At 57.1% G+C, this 25,979-nt stretch overlaps 2 protein-coding genes, 1 long non-coding RNA gene and 1 pseudogene across 8 annotated transcripts; 2 read left to right on the top strand and 2 right to left on the bottom strand.

Annotated features, from left to right (window-relative positions):
* Positions 1 to 21: 21 nt before the first annotated feature.
* Positions 22 to 4,411, bottom strand: LOC116998539 (tubulin alpha-5 chain). The gene is made up of 4 exons (XM_033064301.1): positions 4,311 to 4,411; positions 2,512 to 2,734; positions 1,820 to 1,968; positions 22 to 1,616 (listed from the first exon to the last, which is right to left on the bottom strand). The coding sequence occupies exons 1-4, from the start codon at positions 4,311 to 4,313 to the stop codon at positions 645 to 647; spliced, it is 1,347 nt and encodes a 448-aa protein (XP_032920192.1). The 5' UTR covers positions 4,314 to 4,411; the 3' UTR covers positions 22 to 644.
* LOC116998541 lies at positions 1,143 to 6,868 on the top strand. Its single transcript, XR_004418429.1, has 2 exons — positions 1,143 to 1,179; positions 6,762 to 6,868. It is a non-coding gene; the product is annotated as an uncharacterized LOC116998541 (long non-coding RNA).
* Positions 6,130 to 10,352, bottom strand: LOC116998538 (annotated as a pseudogene).
* A 10,150-nt stretch (positions 10,353 to 20,502) lies between these two features.
* Positions 20,503 to 25,896, top strand: DNAJB2 (DnaJ heat shock protein family (Hsp40) member B2). Of its 6 annotated transcripts, XM_033064757.1 has the most exons (10): positions 20,503 to 20,559; positions 21,406 to 21,494; positions 22,580 to 22,689; positions 23,118 to 23,171; positions 23,315 to 23,434; positions 23,595 to 23,684; positions 23,811 to 23,916; positions 24,047 to 24,117; positions 24,345 to 24,566; positions 25,496 to 25,896. In XM_033064757.1, exons 2-10 carry the CDS (start codon positions 21,430 to 21,432, stop codon positions 25,504 to 25,506), a joined length of 849 nt encoding a protein of 282 aa, XP_032920648.1. In that variant the 5' UTR covers positions 20,503 to 20,559; positions 21,406 to 21,429; the 3' UTR covers positions 25,507 to 25,896. The 6 variants fall into 6 exon arrangements, with proteins under 6 accessions (XP_032920648.1, XP_032920647.1, XP_032920643.1 ...); XM_033064756.1 differs by having other exon boundaries at positions 23,318 to 23,434; positions 24,345 to 25,896; XM_033064752.1 differs by having other exon boundaries at positions 24,345 to 25,896.
* Positions 25,897 to 25,979: the final 83 nt, after the last annotated feature.

Here is a 25,979-nt window from a genome sequence, read left to right as displayed (position 1 = left end):
AAAAGAGATGCAGACAAACAGTTTCACAGGGAGCATTCCCCTCCTTTAATCCTCTCACCGCACACAGCAGTACAGCAGCCACAGGGGTTTGTGCCATGCTGGGTGCCATTGCAGGGTGCACCCACTGCACCACAGAGCAGGGCATACCCCTTTGCCCTGTGTGGTGACCACAGCGGCAGGGGTCCCAGATTGCTCCCACTGCTTCAACCACTATGTTTTCAGGCAAGCCCACCTACCCTTAGGCTACACGAGGAGAAGAGCCAACACCTGCCATTCTTTTCTTGCTCAGACTAAATCTGCTCTCCTGAGCTCCAGGGTACAACACAGGGCCACATATCACACAAGGAAGCAGTACCCACCCCTGGAGCAACGAGTGGGATGGGCACAAGTGGGCCACGGCACCAGGGACTAGACCCCAGGGGTCTTACCTGCACAGGTAGCAAGCTGGAGCTGGAGCAGAGCACTGGGAGGAAGCATAGCAGCACCAGTAGCAGGGCTGAAGCACTCACCACACACCTGACCTGGCAAGAAACCGATACAGCTGGGGGGATACTGGGAGACACGGAGGATCTCAAACGGTTTATTGCAAAGGGATTGCAGGTAACACAGGGAAGGAGCGTGGTCCTTTTTTGGCTGAGGCTTCTCTACTCCTCACCCTCTTCTTCATCCTCATAGGAGTCCAGGCCCACTTCCTCATAATCCTTCTCCAGAGCAGCCATGTCTTCCCGTGCCTCAGAGAACTCCCCTTCCTCCATGCCCTCGCCCACGTACCAGTGCACGAAGGCGCGCTTGGCGTACATCAGGTCAAACTTGTGGTCCAGGCGAGCCCAGGCCTCGGCGATGGCCGTGGTGTTGCTCAGCATGCAGACGGCGCGCTGCACCTTGGCCAGGTCCCCGCCTGGCACCACCGTGGGTGGCTGGTAGTTGATGCCCACCTTGAAGCCTGTGGGGCACCAGTCCACAAACTGGATGCTGCGCTTGGTCTTGATGGTGGCGATGGCGGCGTTGACGTCCTTGGGCACCACGTCCCCACGGTACAGCAGGCAGCAGGCCATGTACTTGCCATGGCGAGGGTCACACTTCACCATCTGGTTAGCCGGCTCGAAGCAGGAGTTGGTGATTTCAGCTACCGACAGCTGCTCATGATAAGCCTTCTCTGCGGAGATGACAGGGGCATAGGTGGCCAGGGGGAAGTGAATGCGAGGGTAGGGCACCAGGTTGGTCTGGAACTCGGTCAGATCCACATTCAGGGCTCCATCAAATCGCAGTGATGCTGTGATAGATGAGACAATCTGACTGATGAGTCTGTTCAAGTTGGTGTAGGTTGGGCGCTCGATGTCCAGGTTCCGGCGACAGATGTCATAGATGGCCTCGTTATCCACCATGAAAGCACAGTCTGAGTGCTCCAGTGTAGTGTGGGTGGTGAGAATGGAGTTGTAGGGCTCTACCACAGCAGTGGAGACTTGTGGTGCAGGGTAGATGGAGAATTCCAGCTTGGACTTCTTGCCATAATCAACAGAGAGTCGCTCCATCAACAGGGAGGTAAATCCAGAGCCAGTGCCACCTCCAAAACTGTGAAATACAAGGAATCCCTGGAGGCCTGTGCACTGGTCAGCCTGTGGAGAGAGAGGAGGAAAGATTGCTCTTAGATACTTTTCTTTTTAGCTGTCCACAAGTCCCTTCAGGATCTGGTCGATCCCTACCCTGATCTGCCACATATCCCTCCCAGGGCTCAGCAGAGCTTGCAGTGTGTTCTGTGCCCCAGCAAAATGCCGGACCCCAGCCCAGGGAGACACATCCGCTCTCTGCAGTCACTTACCAGCTTACGGATCCTGTCCAGCACTTGATCAATGATCTCTTTGCCAATGGTGTAGTGTCCACGTGCATAGTTGTTGGCAGCATCCTCCTTGCCAGTAATCAGCTGCTCGGGGTGGAAGAGCTGGCGGTAGACACCTCCCCGAACCTCATCTAGGAGACAACAGGGGCAGGTTGAGCCCAGTGGAGACAGTTGGTTTGAGCCGGCCGCCAAACAGACACGTGGATGCCAGCAGCCATCCCTCTCCCTGGCTCCGCCTGCTGCTGGCATGGCCAGAGACCCACACGTCAGCAAAGCCACCACCAGCATCAGGTTTCTCCGGCATCAGGAGGTGGCTGCCACCTCCCTGCACAGCTCAGCTTCTCCCACCCTTCAGGAGCCGACTGCCCACAGTGCAGCAGGAGTTGCCGTGCCGGTTGGGCTGGTTTCTCTCTGTGCACATGTGGTACAAGCACCGCTGACTCTAGGATACTTCAAGAACAAAAGCAGGTGCTCATGGCTGTGGCTTCTCCTGGCCAAAAAAATAGGGCCCTCGGGTCGAACCCAGTGCAGGATATTGTCAAGCCCACGAACACCAGCTGCCTGCTACCCTGCCATGGGGGCACCTCAGGCTTTGTGAACTCCCAGGAGCGTCCTGCAATGGGTTGTTCCCAGAAATAATGACCACTACCACTGCCCAACTAGGGTGCACTCACCAATCACCGTGGGTTCCAGGTCCACAAAGATGGCCCGTGGGACATGCTTCCCTGCCCCAGTCTCACAGAAGAAGGTGGTGAAGGAATCGTCCCCTCCTCCAATGGTTTTGTCGCTGGGCATCTGCCCGTCGGGCTGGATGCCGTGCTCCAGGCAGTACAGCTCCCAGCAGGTGTTGCCCATCTGGACGCCGGCCTGGCCGACGTGGACGGAGATGCACTCACGCTGGGGAGGGGGAGTCAGGGTCAGAGCCTGGCACAGAGAGCTCTACCTGGAGCCAGTGTCACACAGTCACCCACACTGGATGTGCTCTGGTCAGTGGTCCCAGAGAGCACATTTTCCTTTGGGTGACCTCCTGCATCACCCTGAGGGGCTCCCCATAGCTGGTGTTGCCCTCAGCTATTCACAGGCACCATGCTGGTTCAAGAGTCAGCTTTGGCGTCCCTCTTGCCCCTGCCCTCACTGGGGGCCACCAGCTCAATGGACTCTGGCTGGGCCTGTCCTCCAGCAGTAAAGGGAGCAGAGCCTGGCCCAGCTACTCTGCCAAGGGTCCCTGGCAGCCTCAGCCCCTTCCCCATGCAACAGCAGCCCAGTGAGGAGCTGAGCTGTCAGGGGCACACATTTAACCCATGAGGGGCAATCTGCCTGCTGCTCCAGAGCCAGATAAACAGTATTGTGGGTGAGTGGGCTTGGGGATGCACAGGTGGTAGGTGGCAGTCAGGTAAGGACTGGCAATGAAGACCAGCAGTTTCTGAGGAACACAGATTCCCTGGGATACACAGTCCCAATCCTGTGCTGCAAAACCTGTGTTGGCAGAAGTGCTTTGAGCTGGAGATGTGCCTCAATCACTCCCATTCAGGAGGTGCAGGCCTATTCCGCTACTCCAGCATCCCTTCTCTGCTGTCCCTGGCGCCCTGCCTCTGCTAGTCCTAGAATCTTCGTTTCACTGCTCCGGGCATCCCTGCTTTCTCGAGCAGGACGCCCCGACTCGACATCGAGGTCCTGGAGCAATTCGCTCTTTCATTCCCCGACTGCACAGTGCCCTTAGCCCGATGGGGTCCGTGCACCGGTCCAGCGCCTGGGTAGGACAAGGGCACCTGCTCCCTGCGGGAAGGCCAAGAGCATCCCCAGCCGCAGAGGGGAAGGGAGGGCAGCTGGGGGCAGGTTCTCCGGCAGGGCCCGGTCAGCGCAGCGGCGGGCAGAGCGCTGTGCTGCACCTTCTGGCACGGCCCCGGCCCACTCCTGAGCCGCTAAATATAGACAGCTCCGGCCCCGGGCGAGGGCAGCGGCCCCTGCCCGCTTCGGAGAGCGTCCCCAGCCCGCTCCGCGGCTGCCGGACGCCCGCGGGACGAGACTGGAGGGACGGGACCCCCAACCCCGTTCCCCGCCGCCAGCCCCGACGGGGCGGGCGCTGCCGCGGGGCAGCCCCGCCGAACGCCCCGCTCCGGCCGCCGGAGCCCGGCTGGCGCTCCACCCTCGGCAGCTGTCCCCGTCCATCCGCGGCCACCGCTCCCCACCGGAGAGGTCATCCCCCTCTATCCCCAGCACCCCCCCGCGCTGCGCCGGCGGTGGCGGGGGGGCAGCGCCCCAGTGCCGGTGGCGGCGGCGGGCAGGTGGGGGGGCACGGGGCGATGGGAGCGCGGCTGCCCCCGGGCAGGGGCCGGGAGGGCTGCCCAAGGTCACGGAGTGGAAGGAGGGGGTGCGTCGTGACGGCTCCGCCGGGCACGGTGCAGCGGGGGGACCGCCGGGGGGCTCCGGGCGCCCTCCCCGCCGCCGTGCCCGCCTCCCGGCCCGCACTCACCATGTTGCGGCGGGGGGTGCGGGCTGTCCCGGCGGCTCTGTGCAGCGGGGCTCGGCGCGGAGCTGCGGCTGCTGCAATCCCCGCCGCAGCGCTCTCTTATAGGTGGGAGGGGCTTGGGGCCGCCACGCCCCCTTATTTGGGTACACTTGCATGCGGGGAGGGGGTACCCCCCCTTCGGGGGCCGCGGGAGCCTGGCGGGGTCCTCCCAGCTGTGGAGGAACCCCGAGGTGCGGGGCCCGAAGCTGCTCCCCCTCCTCTGCCGGGAGGGAGGCGGGGGGCCTGGGGACCAGCCCCAGGGGTGGCCGGCAGTGCTGAGCCACCAGCATCGGGGGCACAGCAGATAGAACAGTCCCTAACCTGCTCTGCTACCAGCTCCCCCAGGGTTGTGGAGAGACCTCGAGTCCAACTGGGCCTCTAGAACAGGAGAAAGGAGGAGAAACACGACAGAGACACGAATCAGAGTCAGGAGCCCACTTTGCCCCCTAAAGCTGCCTTCACCATCGATGCTCTGGGAGGCTCCAGCCAAGGTTTGCCTTTCTCTCCCGGTGGGGACAAACAGGCAGTGCTGCACAACGCTGTGAGGCTGCAGATCTGCATGACGAATCTGGGCTGCCAAAAAAGGGTCATTGCAGCCTGCTTGCTGTTAATAACTTGTGACTACATTCAGAGCAGCAGCTCTGTTTGAGCCCTGGCCAGTGCAGCCAAACCCTGCCAAGGCCAGGCTGATCCTGCTCCTGAGGATGCCTGGACCGTCAGCCTTGAATGCTGCCTGAGCAGGGAGAGGGCTCTGCCTTTGCTGCCAGGACCTTGGGTCACACAGCTACCCTCCCTGGCCATGGGGATGGATGGGCCTCTGCTGCTCAGTAACATGCCAGGGGACACTACTGGGGCCCTTGTCCAGGACAGAGGTGCAGGATGACTTTTAGAAAAAGCTATAGGACACAATTCCAACTCCTACATCCTTCTGGTAGCAGTCATGTCTGTGAAGACACAGAGAGACGTCAGCAATGGAATTACTCTGAAGGAGCAGATTCCCTCCTTTCCCCACAATCAGACAAGACATAAGGAATGGATCAGAGCGGCACCTGGCGTGAGGGGCAGTGACTCCTGCACTGGCATAGCAGCAGCAGGCACGGCTAAGTCAGAGCCTGGCACTCCAGTCACAGAAAGCAGAGCAGTGCCAGCAGCCCTGTGCAGTGGGATGAGTGCCTGGCTGTGCTCCAGCAGCCAGGGCTGGCCCCCACTCTCCCCTCCAGCTGACACGGGTGCATGCCGGGAGGAGGGCAGGGGAGGACAGCCCCTCTGGGTCAATATAGCTGGAGCATTAGTGGTAAGCAGGGAAAATTAATCTCTGAAACAAGCACACTGGATAATGGGTAACAGAAATCTCCACTTTGCAGCTGGAGCCAAGAGCTGATGCTGGGGCTACTTGCCATCAGGCAGGGCAGTGGGAGGACTCAGAATGGGGACAATGCAGAAGATGATCTAGGCCAGGTAGAGTGGGGCCACATGCCCCAGGGGGAAGGCAGAACAGGGCAGGCTGAGGGCAGAGATACTCCCAGACAGACAAACCAATGCCTAAGCTTGGTACTTCTATCCCATCAGCAGCACTCCTCCGGATCCTTTTGGTGGACATGCTCCAGCACCTACCCAGAGCCTGCCATGAGTCCTGGACATATCCCTTTGATATGTGGCTCTTAACTTTGTGGGGAGCCAGAGCTGGAGCAGAGCACTGGGAGGAAGCATAGCAGCACCAGTAGCAGGGCTGAAGCACTCACCACACACCTGACCTGGCAAGAAACCGATACAGCTGGGGGGATACTGGGAGACACGGAAGATCTGAAATGGTTTATTGCAAAGGGTTTCTGCAAGTAACATGGGTAAGAAGCATGGTCCTTTTTTGGCCTGGAGCTTCCTTACTCCTCACCTTCATCTTCATCCTCATAGGAGTCCAGGCCCACTTCCTCATAATCCTTCTCCAGAGCAGCCATGTCTTCCCGTGCCTCAGAGAACTCCCCTTCCTCCATGCCCTCGCCCACGTACCAGTGCACGAAGGCGCGCTTGGCGTACATCAGGTCAAACTTGTGGTCCAGGCGAGCCCAGGCCTCGGCGATGGCCGTGGTGTTGCTCAGCATGCAGACGGCACGCTGCACCTTGGCCAGGTCCCCGCCTGGCACCACCGTGGGTGGCTGGTAGTTGATGCCCACCTTGAAGCCTGTGGGGCACCAGTCCACAAACTGGATGCTGCGCTTGGTCTTGATGGTGGCGATGGCGGCGTTGACGTCCTTGGGCACCACGTCCCCACGGTACAGCAGGCAGCAGGCCATGTACTTGCCATGGCGAGGGTCACACTTCACCATCTGGTTAGCCGGCTCGAAGCAGGAGTTGGTGATTTCGGATACCGACAGCTGCTCATGATAAGCTCTCTCAGCAGAAACCACAGGGGCATAGGTGGCCAGGGGGAAGTGAATGCGAGGGTAGGGCACCAGGTTGGTCTGGAACTCGGTCAGATCCACATTCAGGGCTCCATCAAACCGCAGTGATGCTGTGATGGATGAAACAACCTGGCTGATGAGTCTGTTCAAGTTGGTGTAGGTTGGGCGCTCGATGTCCAGGTTCCGGCGACAGATGTCATAGATGGCCTCGTTATCCACCATGAAAGCACAGTCTGAGTGCTCCAATGTACTGTGGGTGGTGAGAATGGAGTTGTAGGGCTCTACCACAGCAGTGGAGACTTGTGGTGCGGGGTAGATGGAGAATTCCAGCTTGGACTTCTTGCCATAATCAACAGAGAGTCGCTCCATCAACAGGGAGGTAAATCCAGAGCCAGTGCCACCTCCAAAACTACGAAACACAAGGAATCCCTGGAGACCTGTGCATTGGTCAGCCTGTGGAGAGAGGCAAGTAAGTTTCCCCACAAGCACTGACATGGCTGGAGGGAAGTTTCAGACTTTTATTTGAGTAGCTGCAGATTCCACCCAAGGTGCAGCAGAGCTCACACCATGCTCCCACCCCTTGAATGATGCCGGACCCCAGCCCAGGGAGACACATCCCGTCTCTGCAGTCACTTACCAGCTTACGGATCCTGTCCAGCACTTGATCAATGATCTCTTTGCCAATGGTGTAGTGTCCACGTGCATAGTTGTTGGCAGCATCCTCCTTGCCAGTAATCATCTGTTCAGGGTGGAAGAGCTGGCGGTAGACACCTCCCCGAACCTCATCTAGCAGAGAACAGGGGCATAATGGATTTGTTAATTGGATCTGGGGAAAGGTAGCAGGAGCCACTCTCACGAGTGTCCTGCAATGGGCTGTTCCCAGAAAGAATGACCACTATCATTACCTAACGAAGGTGCACTCACCAATCACTGTGGGTTCCAGGTCCACAAAGATGGCCCGTGGGACATGCTTCCCTGCCCCAGTCTCACAGAAGAAGGTGGTGAAGGAATCGTCCCCTCCGCCAATGGTTTTGTCGCTGGGCATCTGCCCGTCGGGCTGGATGCCGTGCTCCAGGCAGTACAGCTCCCAGCAGGTGTTGCCCATCTGGACGCCGGCCTGGCCGACGTGGACGGAGATGCACTCACGCTGGGGAGGGGGAGTCAGGGTCAGATCCCAGCAGAGACCAGAAATGCAATCATTGCAGGATGTGCACAGCCCTGGAAGGGCAGCTCTGGCCCTTGCCAGCTTGGGCAAGACACATTGCCCTCGTTCCTAGGTGCCCTGTGTCCATTCCTATTTGCTGCTTTCTCCCAGATCTAGTGCTCTGCCTCTCATCATTGCACTGACTGTCTCAGGGGCCCCGAGGAGATGGTGATCCATCTGTAAGGTGGTCAGGATACCAGGCTACCCATCCTCTGGACTGGCCTCACCCACAGCCCTGGGTAGCATCCAGTAAATATCTCCATTGCCCAAACATCCATATGGCTTAGGGGCTGAGGCCCAGCAGCATCTGGCACAGCTCCTGTCACAATTCCAACAACAGAGCTGAAGGCTGAGATGGCAGAGCAGCACCAGGGCACTGGGAGGTGAGGGCCCTGAGGATGGGTGGCCAACAAGAGGGGGGATTTACAAACATGAACGGTTGCCATGCTCTGAGGCTCAGCTTCCCTAAATTAGCTCTGGAGGAGGAGGAAGCGTTAGCTGCACTTTTTAAGTCAATGGAAAAGCTGAGGTGGGAGGGTCTCAGCTCACAGCTTCAAGGGTAGTGTCAGGTCCCTCAGGAGAAGCCAGGTGAAGGTGGGCTCTGCAACCTCACTCCCTTCAGATGAGGCACCCCAGGGCCTGCAGTTCTTTTGATAAGAATGAAAGTATTCAGTGCCTTAGACCTGCTGTTGCCAAGGACTTGGATGCGTCATCAGGCACAACTGAGGCAGAGGAGCATCCAAATGAAACCGGATTTCCAGAGCCGTGGTGCCCCACTATGAGTCAGCTGGCAGGAAGCTGGTGGAACCAGCCATTTTGCACTCAGGAGCAGGGCAATGACTGCTGTCCCGTGAACTTGCACAGGATGCAGCATGTCCTGGCTCTCTGCATCTAAAGTGCTTTCAGTGCTGCATTTCAGAGGCAGCAGTGACAGTAAGGGACGGCAAAAAGATAAGCCCTTGATACCCATGGTGAGAGGCAGAAGCCCATCCCTTCACCTTTCCCAAAGCTGAGGTGCAAGAAGAACAAAGCAATATCCCACCTATCCCTCCCAGCAGGTCCATAAATGTTGTGTAACACAAAGAGCCAAGGGTACGATCTGAGGACTTGAGACCTGAGGTAAGTCTTCCAGGATCCTCTACAGAAGGGCACAAAAAACACTTGGCACAGATGCAAGCACCTCAAGGAAGAGGAGATGAGAGAGAACTCCCTGGCAAAGGACCTTGTGAATCAGCGTGGGGGTGGCAGAGGGTTATGCTGCTCACTGCACTTCATCCCAACAACAAGCAGCAGCCAGGACTGGCTCTGTGGGACCCAGTGCTGACAATAGGCTGGGCAGAGCCCAGGAGCGCCAGGACGCAGCAATGCTGGTCATCGGCCAGCAGATTCTGCCTTCTTCACGGCAAAGTCTGGCACAGGAAGGGCTGGAAACATGGCTCTGCGGACAGCAGGCAGGGTGCCCGGGAAACCTTGGGGCTGGGATGCTCTCCAGAGCAGCTGGAGAGCTCAGGAGCCAGAGATCGCCGCAGAACCACGGCGGCAGGGCAGCCTGGAAGCCCACCCACAGTGATGCCCACCCTTGGAGCAGGGCAGTGGGTGAAGGAAGCCACCTTCAGACGGGGTGAACTCCCCGCAGCCGGGGATGGTACCGCGGGACACGGGCAGGAACCGGCACTATTAAAAGCGGGAGAGTGATGAGAGGGATGTCCGCCCGAGCGCCGGTGTCCGCAGGCGGCGGGGCTCGCTGGTGGCCCCCTTGCCACGGGTACAGGGGGATGTTCAAAGACGGCAGGGTGCTCAGAGCCGGGGAGGGAGCGGCTCAGCAAGAGGCTGAAGCCAGGCAAAGGCAGGGCAAGCACAGCGGGCACTCCCGTCGCCAACTGCCCGCACTTCGGGGTTCCCGGCAGAGCCCTCCCGGGAAGCCACGGGGACCCCAGCCCAGTCCGGGGAGCACTCGCGGGACCGGAGGGAGGGAGCAGCCGGGGCCGGCACTCACCATGATGCCGCCGCTGCCGCACGACCTGCCTGTCCCCGGACTGCCGCAGCTCCGCGCTCCGGGACGGCCGCGCCGCCGCCGCCTTATACCGGGGGCGGCACCGGCGCTCCGGGGCGGGCCGCCCCGCCCGAGACCGCTCCGAGCGCTGCCACACATTTGCGTGCATCGCTCATATTTGCATAGATTTGCATAGATGGGGCTGTGCTGCCTGGCAGGGTGCACTGGTGGGGCATTCGGGGAGCAGCATCCCCTGACTGGGGCACGGGAGAGCCGGGGGTCCGCTCCAGGAAAGGGCAATGGGGCACAGGTGCTGTTCCTGCTGTGCTTGCCGGTCCTGGCAGAGGGGTTCTGCTGAAGCACGGAGATGGCACCTTCCAGCTTGGTGTCCTGCTGGTGAAAGACACCATCCAGGCACTAACTAGGAGAGACTTCGGGGTTTGAAGCAGGAAAGCTAGCAAAGAGCTTGGCCCAGGTCTTCCCTCCTGGTGGGCTTAGGTGCTGATGTGATCCTACAGCAAGCAGTGAGCCAGATCTCTGGCAGCCACCCAAGGCTTCTTGAAAAAACTGGGAGATTTTCTGGAGGAAACACTGGTAGCAGGACTGTGTTGAAAGCCCTGCCTATCAAAGGGCTGATTCTCCATCCTGGCTCTACTTTACCTTCGCTGGTTTGATCTGATTTCACAAAGCTTTATGAAATTAATAGTGAGGGTGTAGGGAGAGCTTGGAGCACCTTGGAGGGTTTTTATTGCAGTCTACAGTGACTTCACTGATGTCTGGCCTTACTACAATGAATAATGTGTCCTACCCTTCCAAAATACTCAAAGTATTTACTGTGGTGGTGCAGAACCAGTCCTGCATCTGCCTCAGTGCTCTGACTTAATGAGTTTTCACTGAAAAATGCTGTCATCTCTCAGCTTAATCTGAAAGTTGAAAGCTGGACCTAAATTATCCACCTACAATAGCCTTTCTTTGAGCTTGAGTCACCTGGAAAGTGTCACCTTCACTGATGAGCGTGTGTAAAGTGACTGAAAGGAAGAGTACTGCTGCAAAGCCTGTGGTGGTGTCTAAGCAACACATTTCCGAGACCTGCAGAAATGGCTGAGCCAGAGGATCAGAGTAGGTTTAATCAAGTTAATGGGAAAATATTGAGGGTTTTTTTTTTTCCACAGAGATGCCCCCGGTAGTGAGTGCTGCTGAACCTGCACAGGATTCTGTGGTGACTGGATAACTCTGGAAATGCCTCCCTGTGGTATAAATGTCCTTTGAGTGACCTCAGAGATCACTAGATAACACAGACCATGCTGATGCAGACAGTCCATGAGAGTGAGAGAGTAATTGGTAGCACTGAGGCATCAAAATTTGAGCCCCAGAAGTTAATTGGAGTGAAAAGGAGTGATGGTATCATCTTCCCCGTGAAAATCTTCACCAAGGTGTTCACTGTAATGAATAGTGGATGCCAGGGAGTCACTTCTCACTGGGTGTGTCCTAGAACCTTCCTTAATTCCACGGTGCCAATGAATTCTGGGGCATTTATAGCATGAATGCCTTGCAGTGTGTTTGGAAGCAGAGCTGGCAGCGAGCAGCATTTCAGGCTGTACAGTTCACCCAAATTCTAAAGATTCGCATAACAATTTGGTGGTACCCAAGGGGTGCAAAATCAAGAGACTCCTGGATCAGTTTAAATACCATGGTGGTGGAGAGTTGAGAATGAAATGTCCCTGATTCATCGTTGCTGCAAATTCGTGTTCACAGTGAAAATACCCACTCAGATGCTGTTTTGTTGGACAATCAGAGTGAGAATGACTGACAAGAGAGCCATGAGTCATTCAGAGCTGTGCATCCCCATGTGCCTCTGATCTGAAATGCCCAAACAGATGTCTAAGCTTTTTTTGAAATGCTCAAGAACATCTGGCTAAATCCAGGGAGCACCAATCGGCTGCATCTTCTCAGTGCCTAACTGCTCAGCAGCCTGCCAGATGCTGGTAGCAGCAGCCTGAAAGCACTGGAGGCTGAGCTCATTCTGGCTGGATTTGTCCTGAGGCGACCCCTCTCTTACAGAGATGTTACCCATACATCCAAGAAGACCCTGCAAATGTTTTCAGGCAACATCAGAAATCACAAGATTACAAGAATTGCTCAGGAAACATTTTCATCGATGCTCAGAGAACAGTCAGATCCTGCATCAGCAACCAGAGATGCAAATAGCAAACAAGGAAAATTCTAGGCTCTGGAGTCAGAATTCAACCATCTCTTTATTGAAAGATGGGGAAAACATTGACGGTACCTGAGGGGCAGAGCCCTGCCCACTGCAGGGGAAGCCCCTGCTTGCCCCTGTCGGAAACCAGTCGGCTCTTGGCAGGTACCTGCTGGTACAGGAACGCCTGTGAGCAAAGCTTGCAGTTACCCAAACAAAGCCTCTCATATAGCTGTCTTCCAGAAGTATGTTAAAGACTGCCACACCTAAAGCACCCAGAGCTGAAACTGGGGAGGAGATGAGTTCAGAGCCCAGCTTGGCACCTCCCATCCACACCCCAGTTCCCTGCTGTCTTTGCTGAGAAAAGCCCAAACTATTGCTCCCAGTTTTCAGATCTCAGTTCCACCCTGGCTGTTCCAGGCAGAGCAAACAGTGCCACAGGGCAGTTTGGGGACATGGCCTTCTTGGGAAGGTAGAAGAGATCAGAGCTGTGCTGTGGGTTTGGCAAGGAAGCCCATTGTGCCCTCCACTTTAAAAGCAAACACCAGATGGTGAGAGGTGCTTCAGGAACAAGGCTGCTGTCTGTGTCTCTGACCTCAGCCAGGAGCTTCCCAAAGAGGTTGTATCTGTGCTTGCCCTGCTTACCCCTCACTCTGTCCTTGCCCTGCCCTTAATCCTCTTAGCAGTGTGGTCAGGTGGGGAGGTGGAGAAGCCAGGATGTACCTCCAGCCCGTCAGTGCCCTGTGCGCTTTGCTCTCCAGCAGTGGCACAGGCTGGACAGGGTTGGCGAGCAAAACTAATAAGTCTGTTGAAAGCATGGTGCTCAACTGCATGTTGCAGATGTGAGCTCAAGCCAGCCCCTTGTGATGCTAACTGCTTCAGCAATATCCCACTGACCCGTTGTGCAGGGTCCCTAAACACAGCTGGCTCCTGGTGACGTCCCAGCATCATACGCCCAAGTGCTGCTGTGGTTCTACTATGGCAGCATTTGCCATACTTTGCCACACTGAAAAATTCAAGCACAGCATGGAGATGGGCAGAAAATGCTCCCTTTGCCATTCCTTAAAATATGCATGCCTTGTCTAGGTCAGAAAGGGCCCTCTGAGTACCTCATCTTTCATCTGGAGTAGGTAGAGCTGATCCAGAGATGAGAAAGAAGGGTGACTGGAAGGCTAGATGTCACAGGCTGCAAGAAAAGAATGGGGAGTATCAAAAGACCAAGCAGAGACTCAATAAAGGCCTCATTGAACATCTTCAGCAACCCACGTGTGGCATTTACTCCTAGAGACCTGCTGGGATGTAGGGCACAGTAGTGATCTGACAGAAGTTTTCTCTGCTGCAGCTGAGCAACAGCAGCGTAATTGCTGGTTCAGATATAATGAAGTCAATTGTGCAACGCCTGCTGCATTGCCCAGAGCGTGTGCCTCAGTACAGAAACAATAAAGCTAATTCCAGATCTCACTACAGTCCTAAGCCCTGAATCACAGGGCAGTGGCAAGAGCGGGGAGGCACTCCCCAGGACACAGGCAGCCCCACAAGCCAAGCCCCAACCTGTGAGGCTAAAAGGGGCTGTCGGACAAGTTGGAACGAGCTTTTTCTCAGGCACAGCAGGCCCTGAGTGAGCAGCCTTCCCGGCTCACAGCCAGCTGCCCTGGCTGCCGATGTCACCTGCCTTTCTTCATGTCCTGGGAAAGGCAGCTTCACACCCACGGGAGCAAAATAAAACCTCACCTGTCTAATTGCAGTGACTTCATGTCAGAACTCTGAGCATGCCTGGTGTGAGCAATCTGCCTCCAGGTGGGTGACAGAGAGACTGAGCCTGCTGAGGAGGCCCCATGTTCTCAGGGAATACTGGTGTGCAGTGCTGATGGGCTTCTGCAGAGGTGCCAGTGATGTTTTCCTCTTTTCCATCAGCTCTCAGAGCTGGTGGTGGTACAAGCAGTGCAGGAATACCTGGAAATAGAAGTGCATGAATTCTGCAAGGTTGTGTGATGGTAGGAACTCCTGGAGGGATATGGGTTACCCCATAAGGCTGATGGGGCTCTCCATACACCAGACAGAAGTGCAGGCATGGTGATGTCTTCATGCCCAGCCCTTTCAGCCTTCCTGTCTTACAAGTTCTCAGAATTGCAACAAAGCTGCGGCCAGCTCTGTCGCAATGCTGAAGACATCCCTGTGAGCTGGCAGTGATGGGGCAAGAAGCAGCCATCACTCCCCCTGCTCCCAGAGGGACTGCCTTGTCTGTAGGACTGTGGCCGAGCCCCTGCGCAGCAGAGGGGACGTGGCAGATTCACATGGGGCAGCTGTGCAGGTGCACCCCTCCTTCGAGGTACATAAACCATAGCCAGGTGGGCCAGTCCTGCACACATTGGGAAAGGAAGCAATTCCTGTCACAGAAGCTTCTTGACAATGGCCCTGCTGTGACCTGGCCGTTGGAGAGTAGCTGAGCATCCAGTGGCTGGAGAGATGTCTGCAAGGTGTTTTGCTTTACAGGTGGAAGCGAGTTTTTTAATAATGCAAGCAGCTTGTTGGCCCCGGGGCAAGCCAAGGGCAGAGCTGGGCCTGGAGAAACTAGTGTGGAGTCTTGGGGATTGCTGTAGAGCTGTTAAAAGTGGAAAGGAGGTGCTGGCAGCTGGCCAAGCACTGTTGGATGTCAGAGGGAAACAGTTAATGTGATAAAAGATGCATTTAATAAGGCTGGGTAATGGCTCCCAGGGCGCTCCTGCCCGGAGCTGTTTGTGTGCAGAGAGTGTGATATTGCGAAACAAGGGCTGTCCTCCCTGCTCCTCCCAGAGCCTGGCTGCTGGGAGCCAGTGGCCTCAAGTCACTGGGCTGAGACCTTGAGCTCAATGGGCATCTTGAGGATGCCTGGCTCAAACACTTATCTGAGAGCTTCCTAGCAGAGTTAAGATGATGTGAGGCTGTGAAACAACGCATGATGATGTGTTGTGCATGTGAAATAACAGCTATTTGGCAGAATTTCCCTGTTGCAAGGTCTCAGAGCTCCAATCTGCTGAGTTTTCATGCTTAATGTGGCCCTTCTCATTAGGACAAGCCATCTCCAGGCACTCTGAGCACAACTAGGGCTGCTGTGCCCTCCCTGTGATGGCGGGACATGGACAGCATGACTCTTGTTCTGCCCCTTAATAGCCTGGCACTAGACACATTCTGGGGAGCTTTACCACCTCCCAGGTAGGAGAATGCAGAGTCTGGCAAGAGCTGGGCACCAAGCACTCCTGCATATGTTGGGGCACCCTCAGCATCTTTACTAGGTGCTGATTAACATGGAAGACCAACTTGCCAAACAATCCTGTTTGCAATTGTTGAGATGACACATATGCTCAGGAAAAAAGGCAGGGATGTAACTGGCTTGCCATGAGGAGGGTGTGGTGCCGGGATAGGCAGCCAGGGGAACCTAAGTGCTGGTTGGCAACAGTGAATCATCAGCAAAGTGCTGCTGGGCTTCTGCAGGGATTCCTGCCAGGCACCGCTGGCTGCGCTGGCTTGATCAATGGTCTTGAAATGAATCCCAGACTGCTGCTGATACAGTGTGAGGGTGGCAAGAGGATTACAGAGTAATAAGTGACAAGATTGCCCCTTTCTAAAATTCTCAAATTAATTACTTCAAGCAATTTTGTTGTAATGTGGCCTTTTCATCAGACAATTCTTAACCATCTCTGAGGTTTAATTGTCCCCTTCAATAGTTCCTACCCTACCAAGCTTAGCATTATCCCAAATTTTTCTTAGTAAACATTTCTTATCACAGTGGGCCTTGCAGTCAGCCCTGGGGATCCCACTGCAAAGGCCTTCATCAGTACAGCTCCTGGCTAACAAGCACACCTTTGCCATTGGTGCCTCTGGTGCAAAACAGGCTGGCTTGGCATGCCAAGATAAATACTCATGTAAACTAGATCTGGAAAGACCATCAGCAGCAGCTCTGAGCTTCCTTCATCTTTCTTCATGGAAAACCAATTGTTCCACCCCTCTTTGCAGCAGTGTCGTGATTTATGCAAATACTGTTATCATTATCTCCTGCCAGCTTCCAAGTGAGGATGTCACACCAGCAGAGTTGATCTGAATGAGCCAGATGTAATCGTGCTGAAGGTGATGACAAGCTTGCAAAGCAATACCTTCCTTACCTGAGACAATCATATCAGTAGTAAATACATTTTTTGGTATTTAATTCTCTGCTGATAGAATCATAATTAATTCTTCTGTTGTTTCTTTCTGGTATTATCAGTAATCTAGAGTTTTCTGGGTCAACCAGTTTAATTTCTTAATGACTGCAGTGATTTCTGTTTTTCAGTCCTTTCGAATTACCCCAGTTTTTCCAAATCTGTTAAAAATCGCCATCAGCAGCTCAGCAAGACCCTCAGTTAGGCCCACTAATGCTCCCAATGTATGCCTGCAAATGTCGATTTCAGCAAGTAATTCGTTAAGGGTTTGTTACAGCTTGCATCCAAACTGCAGTCTTCTCTTTGCATCCACAGCACTCCACAGAACTCACTCTCCAAGGTTCCACTCTTGCACTGGTAGTTAGGCACTGAGGGCTGTGGAAAACCACATATGCTTTATGGCATTATTTTTTTCCTTTTTACTTGTTTTCTTCTCACACAAATGCATTTGCTTCATGTCCTTTTTTATTTGTCCCTGCTTGACTCATTGTTTGCCTTCGAGCCATGCCTAGGTGAAGACAATGAGCCAAGGCTGGGCACGTAGCTGGAGGGCAGGTGAGGACCTGACAGCCTGTGACCCCAGTCCTACCAGGCACTGCAGAAAATCTTGCCCAAGCCAGATGAACACAAAGGTTGTGGAGGTTGGGAGAGTCTGGGCATGGACATGTTGGTGTGCATGAGTAAAATCTGGTTTTGCTTCAGAAAAGAATCCCTTCCTGTCCAGTGTCAGCTGCAGCTCCTGCTCCCCTCTGCAGCTGGAGGGTTCCCTAGCATATGGAAGGGGTGTGTGGTATCAGTTTAGGCATTACCTTTCGTCTCCCTTCCCTGGATCAGATCCAGGCCCTGAGCTCCCAGCTTCACTGTGGATGAGTCTGGTGTTCTCTTCCTGTGCACCACAGGGTTATCCAGCCCAACCTGTCACCAACCACACGCCAGGGATGGGAGCAAAACTCTGTGCCATGGGGCTCAGCTGCTCCCTGGGCCTGTGTGCCTGCTCATCGTGGATAACCTATTTAGTCATGGGCTTCTGCCACCTCTGCCAGCCTCTGACTCTGTTGATTTAAAATCTGCAAGCACCTCAGTTTTGCCTGGATTTTGGCTGGGGCAGCAGCCCCACTGTCAGCACACGCAAGCATCCCTGCAAGGCAGAGCCTGCGATGCACAGCCTGGGTCTGTCACATTGCTAAATCTGGCTCAAAGTCATCGCCCTGCTTGAGCGAAAGTCACCCTGACTTTGCTGTTTCTCACTTCTCTGTTCTGCTATGCAAACTAAAAGCAGCTGCATGACTTTGCCTCCTTGGATTCCCCAGTCTCTAGAAGGTACAATTCTAAAACAGCCAGCTGAGATGAGAACAGAATGGACAAGAAGGAGATGGGCAGGTGGCTGAGAGCCTGGCCACCAAGGCAAACATGTGGAACATCAAAAACATGAAGGTGTGGAGAAATCAGCTGTGCAGGGAAGTCAGGGAGGGTGGACAGGTTTGTTCGGATGAGACAGCAGGACTGTGAATAAAAGAACCAATGCAGATTTAAAAAATGGAAGTCCTGCTCAAGCAATGTCTTCACCAGCCCCCTGCACTTGGGGGGCCCCACCCTGATGCAGCCCTTTCAGGGGTGAGCAAGCCCTGGAGCTCCCAATGACCCCTTTTCTGGGGGCTGCACTGGCGCTATGTCCAAGCCAAGAGATGGCCACCATCGCCATCCGTCCTAGAAGCAGGCAGGCAGAGGAAGGTGCCACAGGAGTGGCACCCAGGAGCCTGTCTCACTCTGCTCAAACCCTCTCACTCCATCTTAGTGGCTTTGGCTCCTGCTCCTTCCCTGCTGCAGCCCCACTGCAAGGAATGGGGACCTTCCCTCGGGGAATGGGGAGAAGAGGAAGGGAGTCAGCTGCACGTCTGAAGGGAGCAACAGGCACACAACTTGCTGAGCACAACATAGCTCAAAAATTGCCAAGAATACAACTTTTCAGTACATAATTGCCAGTTTTGTTGAGGCTGTGAAAGGGCTTAAGTTTTCTGTGGAAATCAAAAGCTGAAATGTTGTGCAGTGCTGAAAAAAAATATATCTCTTAATTTGTGGTTTGCATGATAATATAGCATGGGTTTATGATGCAATTCTGTTGGCTTCCTTAGAGATTGGGTAACCAGGATAAAAACATTTGGTCTGTTGGGGTCCTGCTTTGCTCATCCAAAACCTCTTTCCTCAGAAAGCCTCAAAGTATTTCATGAGCGTTTTTGAGACCCTGAAAAGCTGAAAACAAGCTTGTGACACAGCAATCCCCAGAAATGGTTAAGAAATAAGGGTCTCCTTGAGACACACTCAAGATGCCTGAGCTTTATTTGAAGCTGATGTGAGCCAGGTTGGCACATCAGAACTTCAGGCAGACCTAGAAGGAAAGGGCAGGTAAAGAGGGCAGGATGCTGCAGCTGAAGATGTGAGGCACCAGTGGGTGGTGGGCTGCTTTTATTTGGCTGCTGCCAGGTTTGAGTGGGAGAGTGACTGTGGTAGGGCTGGGACGAGGTGTGGTTGATACACATCTTCTACCAGTGGTGTGGTAGGCTACTGCCCAGCTCTCCACTGCCTCTCCTAAGAACATTGGGGAGGTGTCAATTCTCCTCACTCCATATCCTGATCTCAAGGGTGAGGGAAACTTTTGCCATGAAGGCATCAGCAGTGTGCTCCCCCAGCTCCAGATTCACATCCAGCATGTGGAGTTCTCTCCCAGCACAGATGCCTCTCCACCGGTGGGCACAGATGACCTGAAGTGCCATCTCGGAGGCCTCTTTGTCCTCAAATCAGCTGCAAAAGCCAAGGAAAGGAAAGAGATGTGCCAAGACCCGGCTAGGTCCTGGCGGCTCCTCCTCACCCCCCCAGCAGCAGGATGGGATCCCAGTGAAGCAGCCGGTGGCTCCATCTAGTGCCCATGCCGGCTCTGCACCCATTGCTGGACAGAGGGGCCAAATCAGACCCTGGGCAGCCGGGCAGGATGCCCTGGCTACAAACAGCCCCCAGAGAGCCCCTTCCTGCTCGTGGGCAAACAGGTACAGGAGGACAGTGCTGCAATGGCATCCAGGAAAAAAATCCCCAGTGGCAGGAAATACTCCAAGCCGTTGCTCAAGGAAATCATCAAGCTCTGTCTGATGGCAGGGGATGGGTCTCCCATCCCTTGGAGAAAGAAATGCCTTTGGCACACGAGATGATGCCCTTGGCATTTCATCCACCCCAGGCGCACGAGTTATGGCTGGGGAAGGCTTTTCTCGGGGATACCTGTCCTGAAACTGGTCCCTGAGGAGTACTGGGAATGGCCTGTCTCAGACTCAGGCCTCGTCATTCTGCCAGGCTTCCCAGCTAGGAATTTATGAGAAGTGAGGAAGATTCCAGCTGTGGTGTAGGTATGACAGTGGATCTGCAGGGAGATCAAGCTCCCTTCTTCGCCCACCCAGGCCGCAAGAGGGAACCATGGACTTCCACGGCGAGGACACATTCAGAGGTGCAGGTGAGCGAGACCGCCCAGGACATTGAGAATGGGTGAGCACAGCCCCTCTGCAGCAGAGGCCATGAACGAGAAAAGTCAACAACGCAGCTCCTAGGGCATGGCCCCGGTTCTCCGGACACTCTGGAGCTCCCGGCTGCCGGTGCCACAGCGGTGCCACAGCGGTGCCCCAGCAGTGCCAGGCGGCCCCGGCTCCTGGCAGGGACCTGTGCCTGCCAGTCTGGCCAGCTGCGCTCCGTCACGTCCCCCGCCCCGACAAAGCGCTGAGTCACCTCAGCTGTTCCCCCCGGCCGGCTCCTTCCCGGCGGGACCGGCCGGGCAGCTGACTCGGCGAGAGGCCAGCGGCGCCGGGCGCTGCCGGGGCGCAGCCGTGCCCCGCTGCGGTGCGCTGTCAGCACCGGCTCCAGCGGGACAGCTCGGTGCCACCACATGCGCACCCTGCTGGCTCTGTGCGGGGCCCAGGCGCGGCCCTGCGAGCGGAGGAGCAGGCGCGGGGACGGGACCGGGATGCGGGCAGGAGCGGGCCGAGGCGGCTGAGAAGCGGCGATCGGCGGAGCGGCCGCGCTCCGGCTCCCACCCGCCTCCCATTACGTCACCCGCGAGCGGCGAGTCCGTGACGTCAGACGCCGCGGTTGGCTGCAGCCGCCGCCCGTCACGCAGCGGGGCCGCCTCCAGGCCCGCGGTGGCCCGGCCGCGGGGGACGCGCGACACCGGCCGCGGGCGGCCCGGGCGGGCTCGGCGGCGGCGCTCAGGTGGGCACCGGGGCGGGACGGGGGGAGCGGGGCTCAAGGGGCCATCGGGGAGCGCTGGCCCGCGGCGCACGGCGGGGAGCGGGGGCAGTGTTGTCCCTCGCCGTGCTGCCACCGCCGCCCCTCCCGGTGCCCCAGATCCGTTGGCGGCAGGCCAGGGCCGCCCGCCGGTGGCGGCGGGGCGGGGTGCGGAAACTTCCAGCAGCAGCGGGTGGCCCCGGGAGCGCCGTGTTTACAGCCGGGCCGGGGGGCGGTCCCAGTGCCGCTGTACTGGTGCCGGTGCCAGCGCCAGCACCGCCCTCCCGTCAGCTGGGACTCACGGGTCGGGGGCGAGTACCGGGGCCGGGACGGTAGCCCGGGGAGCCGCGGGGGGCTGCAGCGGCCGCATTCTGCTCCTGTCCCCCACCCGGAGCGGGTCGGCCGATGGAAGTGTCCCAGCCTGCAGGGGACGGGGAGGGTCCCCGCTGAGCCCTTAATCCGCTCCAGCCGCTAAGCACCTTAGCGGGCTGTGCCCTCCCGCTGCCCCCCCGCCCCGCCACTGAGCCCGGGGGAAGCGGGCAGGGAGCGGCGCCGGCAGCGGGGACCCCTTCCCCTGCCTGGGCAAGCTGGGGTGACGCCGGCGGGACGGCGGTGCGGCAGCAGCCAAGGGGCCCCTGACCGAGGCTGTAGGTGCTCCCAGGTGGCCGAGCTGTGGGCAGGGTGCTGGGGAGCTGGGCGTGGCGTGGCACTGAGTTGCTCTCGGGAGGCAGTGGGGTAGCCGGGACGCTGGAGAGGATAAGCAGCCTGTCCCACACCCAGCGCTACCAGGCTGTGCCTGTGAACTCCTGACTTTGCCTTCTCACCCTGTAGTGACCCCGTGGGACAGCTCACGTCATGGTCGACTACTACGAAGCGCTGGGGGTGAGCCGCAATGCCACGGCTGAGGACATCAAGAAGGCGTAAGTGTGTGGCAGCGTGCCTCTGCCTGCAGAGTCCCCCAAGCCACCCCCACCTGGTACCAGCGAGGCAAGGGCTCCCTTTGGGCCGGTGGGGACAGGGCCCAGCTCCAGAGGTGACAATTCAGCCTTTGTTTCCTTTGTATGGATGCCGGAGTGGGGTTGGGCTTTGCTGCTGTACAAAGGCATCTTTTGGTGGGGTTTGGTCCCTTTCTACCTGCTGTCATCCTGGGGCTGGAGGTGAGTCTCAGGGTGTTTGGAGGCTCCCCTCTTTCTCTTTGCCAGAGGATGCAGGAGTGGCAGATGGTTGGGGCACAGGACTCTGCTGGCATCAAAGTCAGGGGACTGGAGGTCACAGGGTAAAGAGCAGCATGTCCCCTTTTAAGGATGTGGGCCCTGTGGACAGGTTGGTGCTGTGCCCCAGGTACTACTGGGGAGCTGACAGAGCCCCCTGAGTCTCTGCAACTCCTGCCTGGTGCCCTGCAGAGGTGTTGCTGCTCTCACTGGGGTGAGGCATCGCCTGGGGGGAATGCCAGCATATTGCTGGCTTACCAAGAGGTGGCAGAGGTATCCATGGGAGGCTTCCCAGGAGTGAGTGGGAGAAGCTGGGAAGCATGGGTTAGCCCTAGCTAGCTGCAGTGGGGAGGAGAAGGCTGCTGGTGCTCTCCTGGCCCCAGGGGGCCCCTAGCAACCCCTGCTCCATGCACACTACAGTGGAGCCCATGAAGGTTCCAGAACAAACCTGTGAGCATTGTCCAGAGTCATTGATGAGGGCAGCTGAGGTGGGCACACACTGCACTGCTGTGGTTGTGCTGCAGTTCTGGGGTAATTTCTGTTTTGTTTGTTTAGTCTGTGTGTGTTAGTGTGTATATGCATAAATAAATAAATATTTATATATGAAAACACATACTCTTCTCAAGGAGCAGAACTAATCCAGGAAGCTCCTGTTTCCTACCTGAGGCTGTGGGGTGCTGGGTGAAGTGAGCTGGGGGTGCCCCTGCCCACAGGCTGGGAGGTGCATGCTCAGATAGACGTTGCTGGCCCAAGAGCAAGGGCTGCTGTGTGCCCATCACTGCCCCTCTGTGCAGGTACAGGAAGGCTGCGCTGAAATGGCACCCAGATAAAAACCCAGACAACAAGGAGTATGCTGAGCAGAGGTTCAAGGAGATCGCCGAGGCGTACGAAGTGCTGTCAGACAGTAAGAGGCCACAGTGATGTCTTTTGTGTGTGTGTGTCTGCCCTTGGGACTGTTCACACTGGGATTTCCTGCTTCTGGCCTCACCCACATTGCATCCCTGACTGTCCCAGGAATGCAGTGGGTCCCTACAGCTTTACCACACAACTTGTGGGACTTGGTTACTTTCTCACACATCTCCCAAAACAGCCCTTGGGAGAGATGCTGAGCTGTTTGCATCTGCAATGGGATCTTCCCAGTGGGGCTGAAGCTTTTACATTCTTGCCCAGTGGTCTTACTGGGTTTGGGTGCAGTGCTGAGATGGCAGGGGTTTGTGCCAACTGCTTCCTCTTGCTCCCTGCTGTTCTGCACCTCCCTTGGTTGGGAGAAGTGTCAGTGCTCCTGTCCCCACCTGGCAGCCAGATTTCTTGCAGCCCCGTTTCTTCTTCCAGAGCAGAAGCGCGATGTCTATGACCGCTATGGCAAGGATGGACTCATGGGAGCAGGTGAGTAGGGCTCTGGGGATTAGTGCAGCTCTGGATATATCCTTGTCTGAAGACCCAGTGTGGGTGAGTGCCACCAGGGCTCCCCACCCTTCAGGGGAGATGTCACCCAGGGCTCCATTTAACACTGAGTGTCTTCCCTCCAGCAGGACCAGGAGGCTCTAGGGCCAGCGCTGGGGCCCCCGAATTCACCTTCACCTTCCGCAGCGCTCATGATGTTTTCCGGGAGTTCTTTGGCGGACGAGACCCCTTTGCTGAATTCTTTGGTGCGTGTGGGGCAGGGAAGGCTGGCTCTTGGGCATCTCTCTGTCTGTGGGGCAGCTGCTGAATTTGGGGATAGAGTTCATGGCTGGCCCTGGCAGAAGGTCCCCACATCAGTGCTCTGCTTCTGGTTCACCAAGCTGATGGAGGGCCTCTGCCTTTCAGATGACATGATGCCCTTCTCCGAGCTGCGAGGACCTGGTTCCCGCCACCATGGGGGAGGCCACTTCTTTTCCCCCTTCCCTGGATCCTCAGGTAGGAGATACTGCCATTCCTCCCAGCAGGGGAGTCCTAGAACACCATGTTCCCCTGTGCAGAGTCTGTCCCCTGCCCTCCTCTTGCAACCCACCCTGGCACCAACCTTGTTGCTCCCTTCTCTAGATTTCTTCGCCTCATCCTTCAGCTCTGGTGCAGATGCAGGACTGGGCTTCCGCTCTGTTTCCACCTCCACCACCTTTGTTAACGGCAGGCGTATCACCACCAAGAGGTGAGGGCAGTGTCAGCCCACCTTGCTCCCACAGACTTCCCTCCATCAGCAGGACTCTGACCCTACAACTTCCTGCTGTGATGCACTGGCTGCATGGCCCTTGACCGTCCATCTGTTTGTCTGTCTGTAGGATTATTGAGAACGGACGTGAGCGGGTGGAAGTGGAGGAGGATGGGGAGCTGAAGTCGATCCACATTGATGGTGAGAAGTGGCACTAGAGTCTCAGTTGTCGAGATGTGCACCCTTTCCCTTTGGGATGTCTGGGAGGTGCTGCATTCAGACTTTGTTTTGGACCAAGCCTTGGTTGGCCCTGGTTTGGAGCTCTGCTCTGAAGGATTGGTGGGGTGGGTTGGAGGTGCCAGGGGCCCACCCCAGCTTTGGGGAGCTGGAGTGGATGAATCCCCCAGCCCCTACCCCTGTCCCCACAGGTGTTCCTGATGACATGGCGCTGGGGCTGGAGCTGAGCCGGCGGGAGCAGCAAGCCTTCCCCAGGCCACGGCCCCCCTCACCACCACCACCAGCCCCACACCAGACCTCGAGCTCTTCACCTGTCTGCCTCTACACGGATAGCGAGGATGAGGATGAGGACTTGCAGCTGGCCATGGCCTACAGCCTCTCTGAGATGGAAGCTGCGGGGCACCACCGAGCAGGTGGGCACAGCCCCGGCTCCCTGTCAGCACCGGGGGGCAGCCACAGCAGCCCGTCCTCCACCCGCAGAGCCCGTGCTGCCCGGGGGAGGCTGGAGCAGGAGCCACTGGGGGCCAGCAGTTCTGCTACAGAGGGGCACGAACCTGCCCCCAAAGTGAAGCTGTGGCACTGCCCCCTGCTCTGAGCGTGGGGCAGGGAGAGGAAAGCAGGGGTGGAGTCTTACTGCTTGGAACTCAGCTCCTGCCTCCCCTAGCAAGGGAGGGGTCTCTTCTGGCCTGCCTCCTTGCTCAGGTGAGTGGATGGCTAGTGGCATCCCAGCGTTGGAGGCTCCCAGACTTGGAGATAGTGGCTTGAAGAGGAGCCCCCTTGATGGGGTCCCAGGAAGAGGGGCAGCTCTCTGCCCTGGATCTTGGAAGCGTGTGGGGCCCATGGGCAGGCATACTCTGGCTGTGCCTGCCCCTCTCTCCCTGCCAGCCCTGTAGGTGGGCAGGGTCTCCAGCAGGTGCCTCCCTGGCTGCAGCCTGTCCCTGCCCAGGCTGCTGGGAGTGCTGAGTTGAGCTCCCCTCCTTGCAAGGAGGGCTGTGCACATAGCCTCTGCTTGGTGCCTTGTGTCTTGTTTCTTCCCTCTGGATGCTTTTGTTCCTGCCTGTAGTCCCTCCTTCTGTGTCTCCTTGCAGACCCTGCCTGGTCAGTCCCTTCTGTATGCCTTGCACACCCTCCAGGGCACTGTCCCTCCTTGCTTCCCACTGCAGCAGTGACCCTCCGTGATATTCACAAATGTTTCTACCCTCTCCACTGCCCGTAGTTCTGCCTTGGCTGTTTTCCTCCTCCATCTGGGACCTTCCTCCCTCCATTCCTGCCTCTCCCCAGCCCTTGGCCAAGGAGGATTTCACAGGTGCTGTTGTGTACCCCCCTCCGCTTGTCTCCCCAGGTGTGTTCTGAGGCTGCTGCGCCCGGCGACCGCGCACGCCCACTCGCCCACGGAAGCTCTCCCAACCAGGACTCCGCTTTCTCCCTGCACGGCCATCCCCTGCCACCCCCTTCCCCCAGCACCCTCTGGCTCCATGGGATGCGGTGAGGGGAGGCATGACAGGGCTTATGGCCGAGCAAGACCTGGGGCTGGGAGGAGAGACCCTGGGCACCACAGGGTGGTGGGAGAGGGGGGTGGTGGGGGTTGCTGTAGAGTAGGCTGCTGGGGGATGCTGGCTGGGGCAGCGAGGGGCAGCATGGGTGGGCTCAGCCAGCAGGGCTGGGCTCTGCCCCCTCCTCGCTGTAGCCCCCCCTCTCTGACCCCCTTCTGCTAACAGCTGTCAATAAACCTGTTTGCAGTAATTTCTGCCTGTGGGGTCTTTCTGGGCTGGGGATGCAGGGTTCTCATGTTTGCCTGCTGGTGAGCTGTACTTGTCTGGCAGTTG

Source organism: Catharus ustulatus, chromosome 7 (genome assembly GCF_009819885.2).
Source record: "Catharus ustulatus isolate bCatUst1 chromosome 7, bCatUst1.pri.v2, whole genome shotgun sequence".
NCBI classification, from domain to species: Eukaryota; Metazoa; Chordata; class Aves; order Passeriformes; family Turdidae; genus Catharus; species Catharus ustulatus.
Note: the sequence above shows the minus strand (reverse complement) of the source record. Positions and strands in the feature narration are given on the sequence as shown.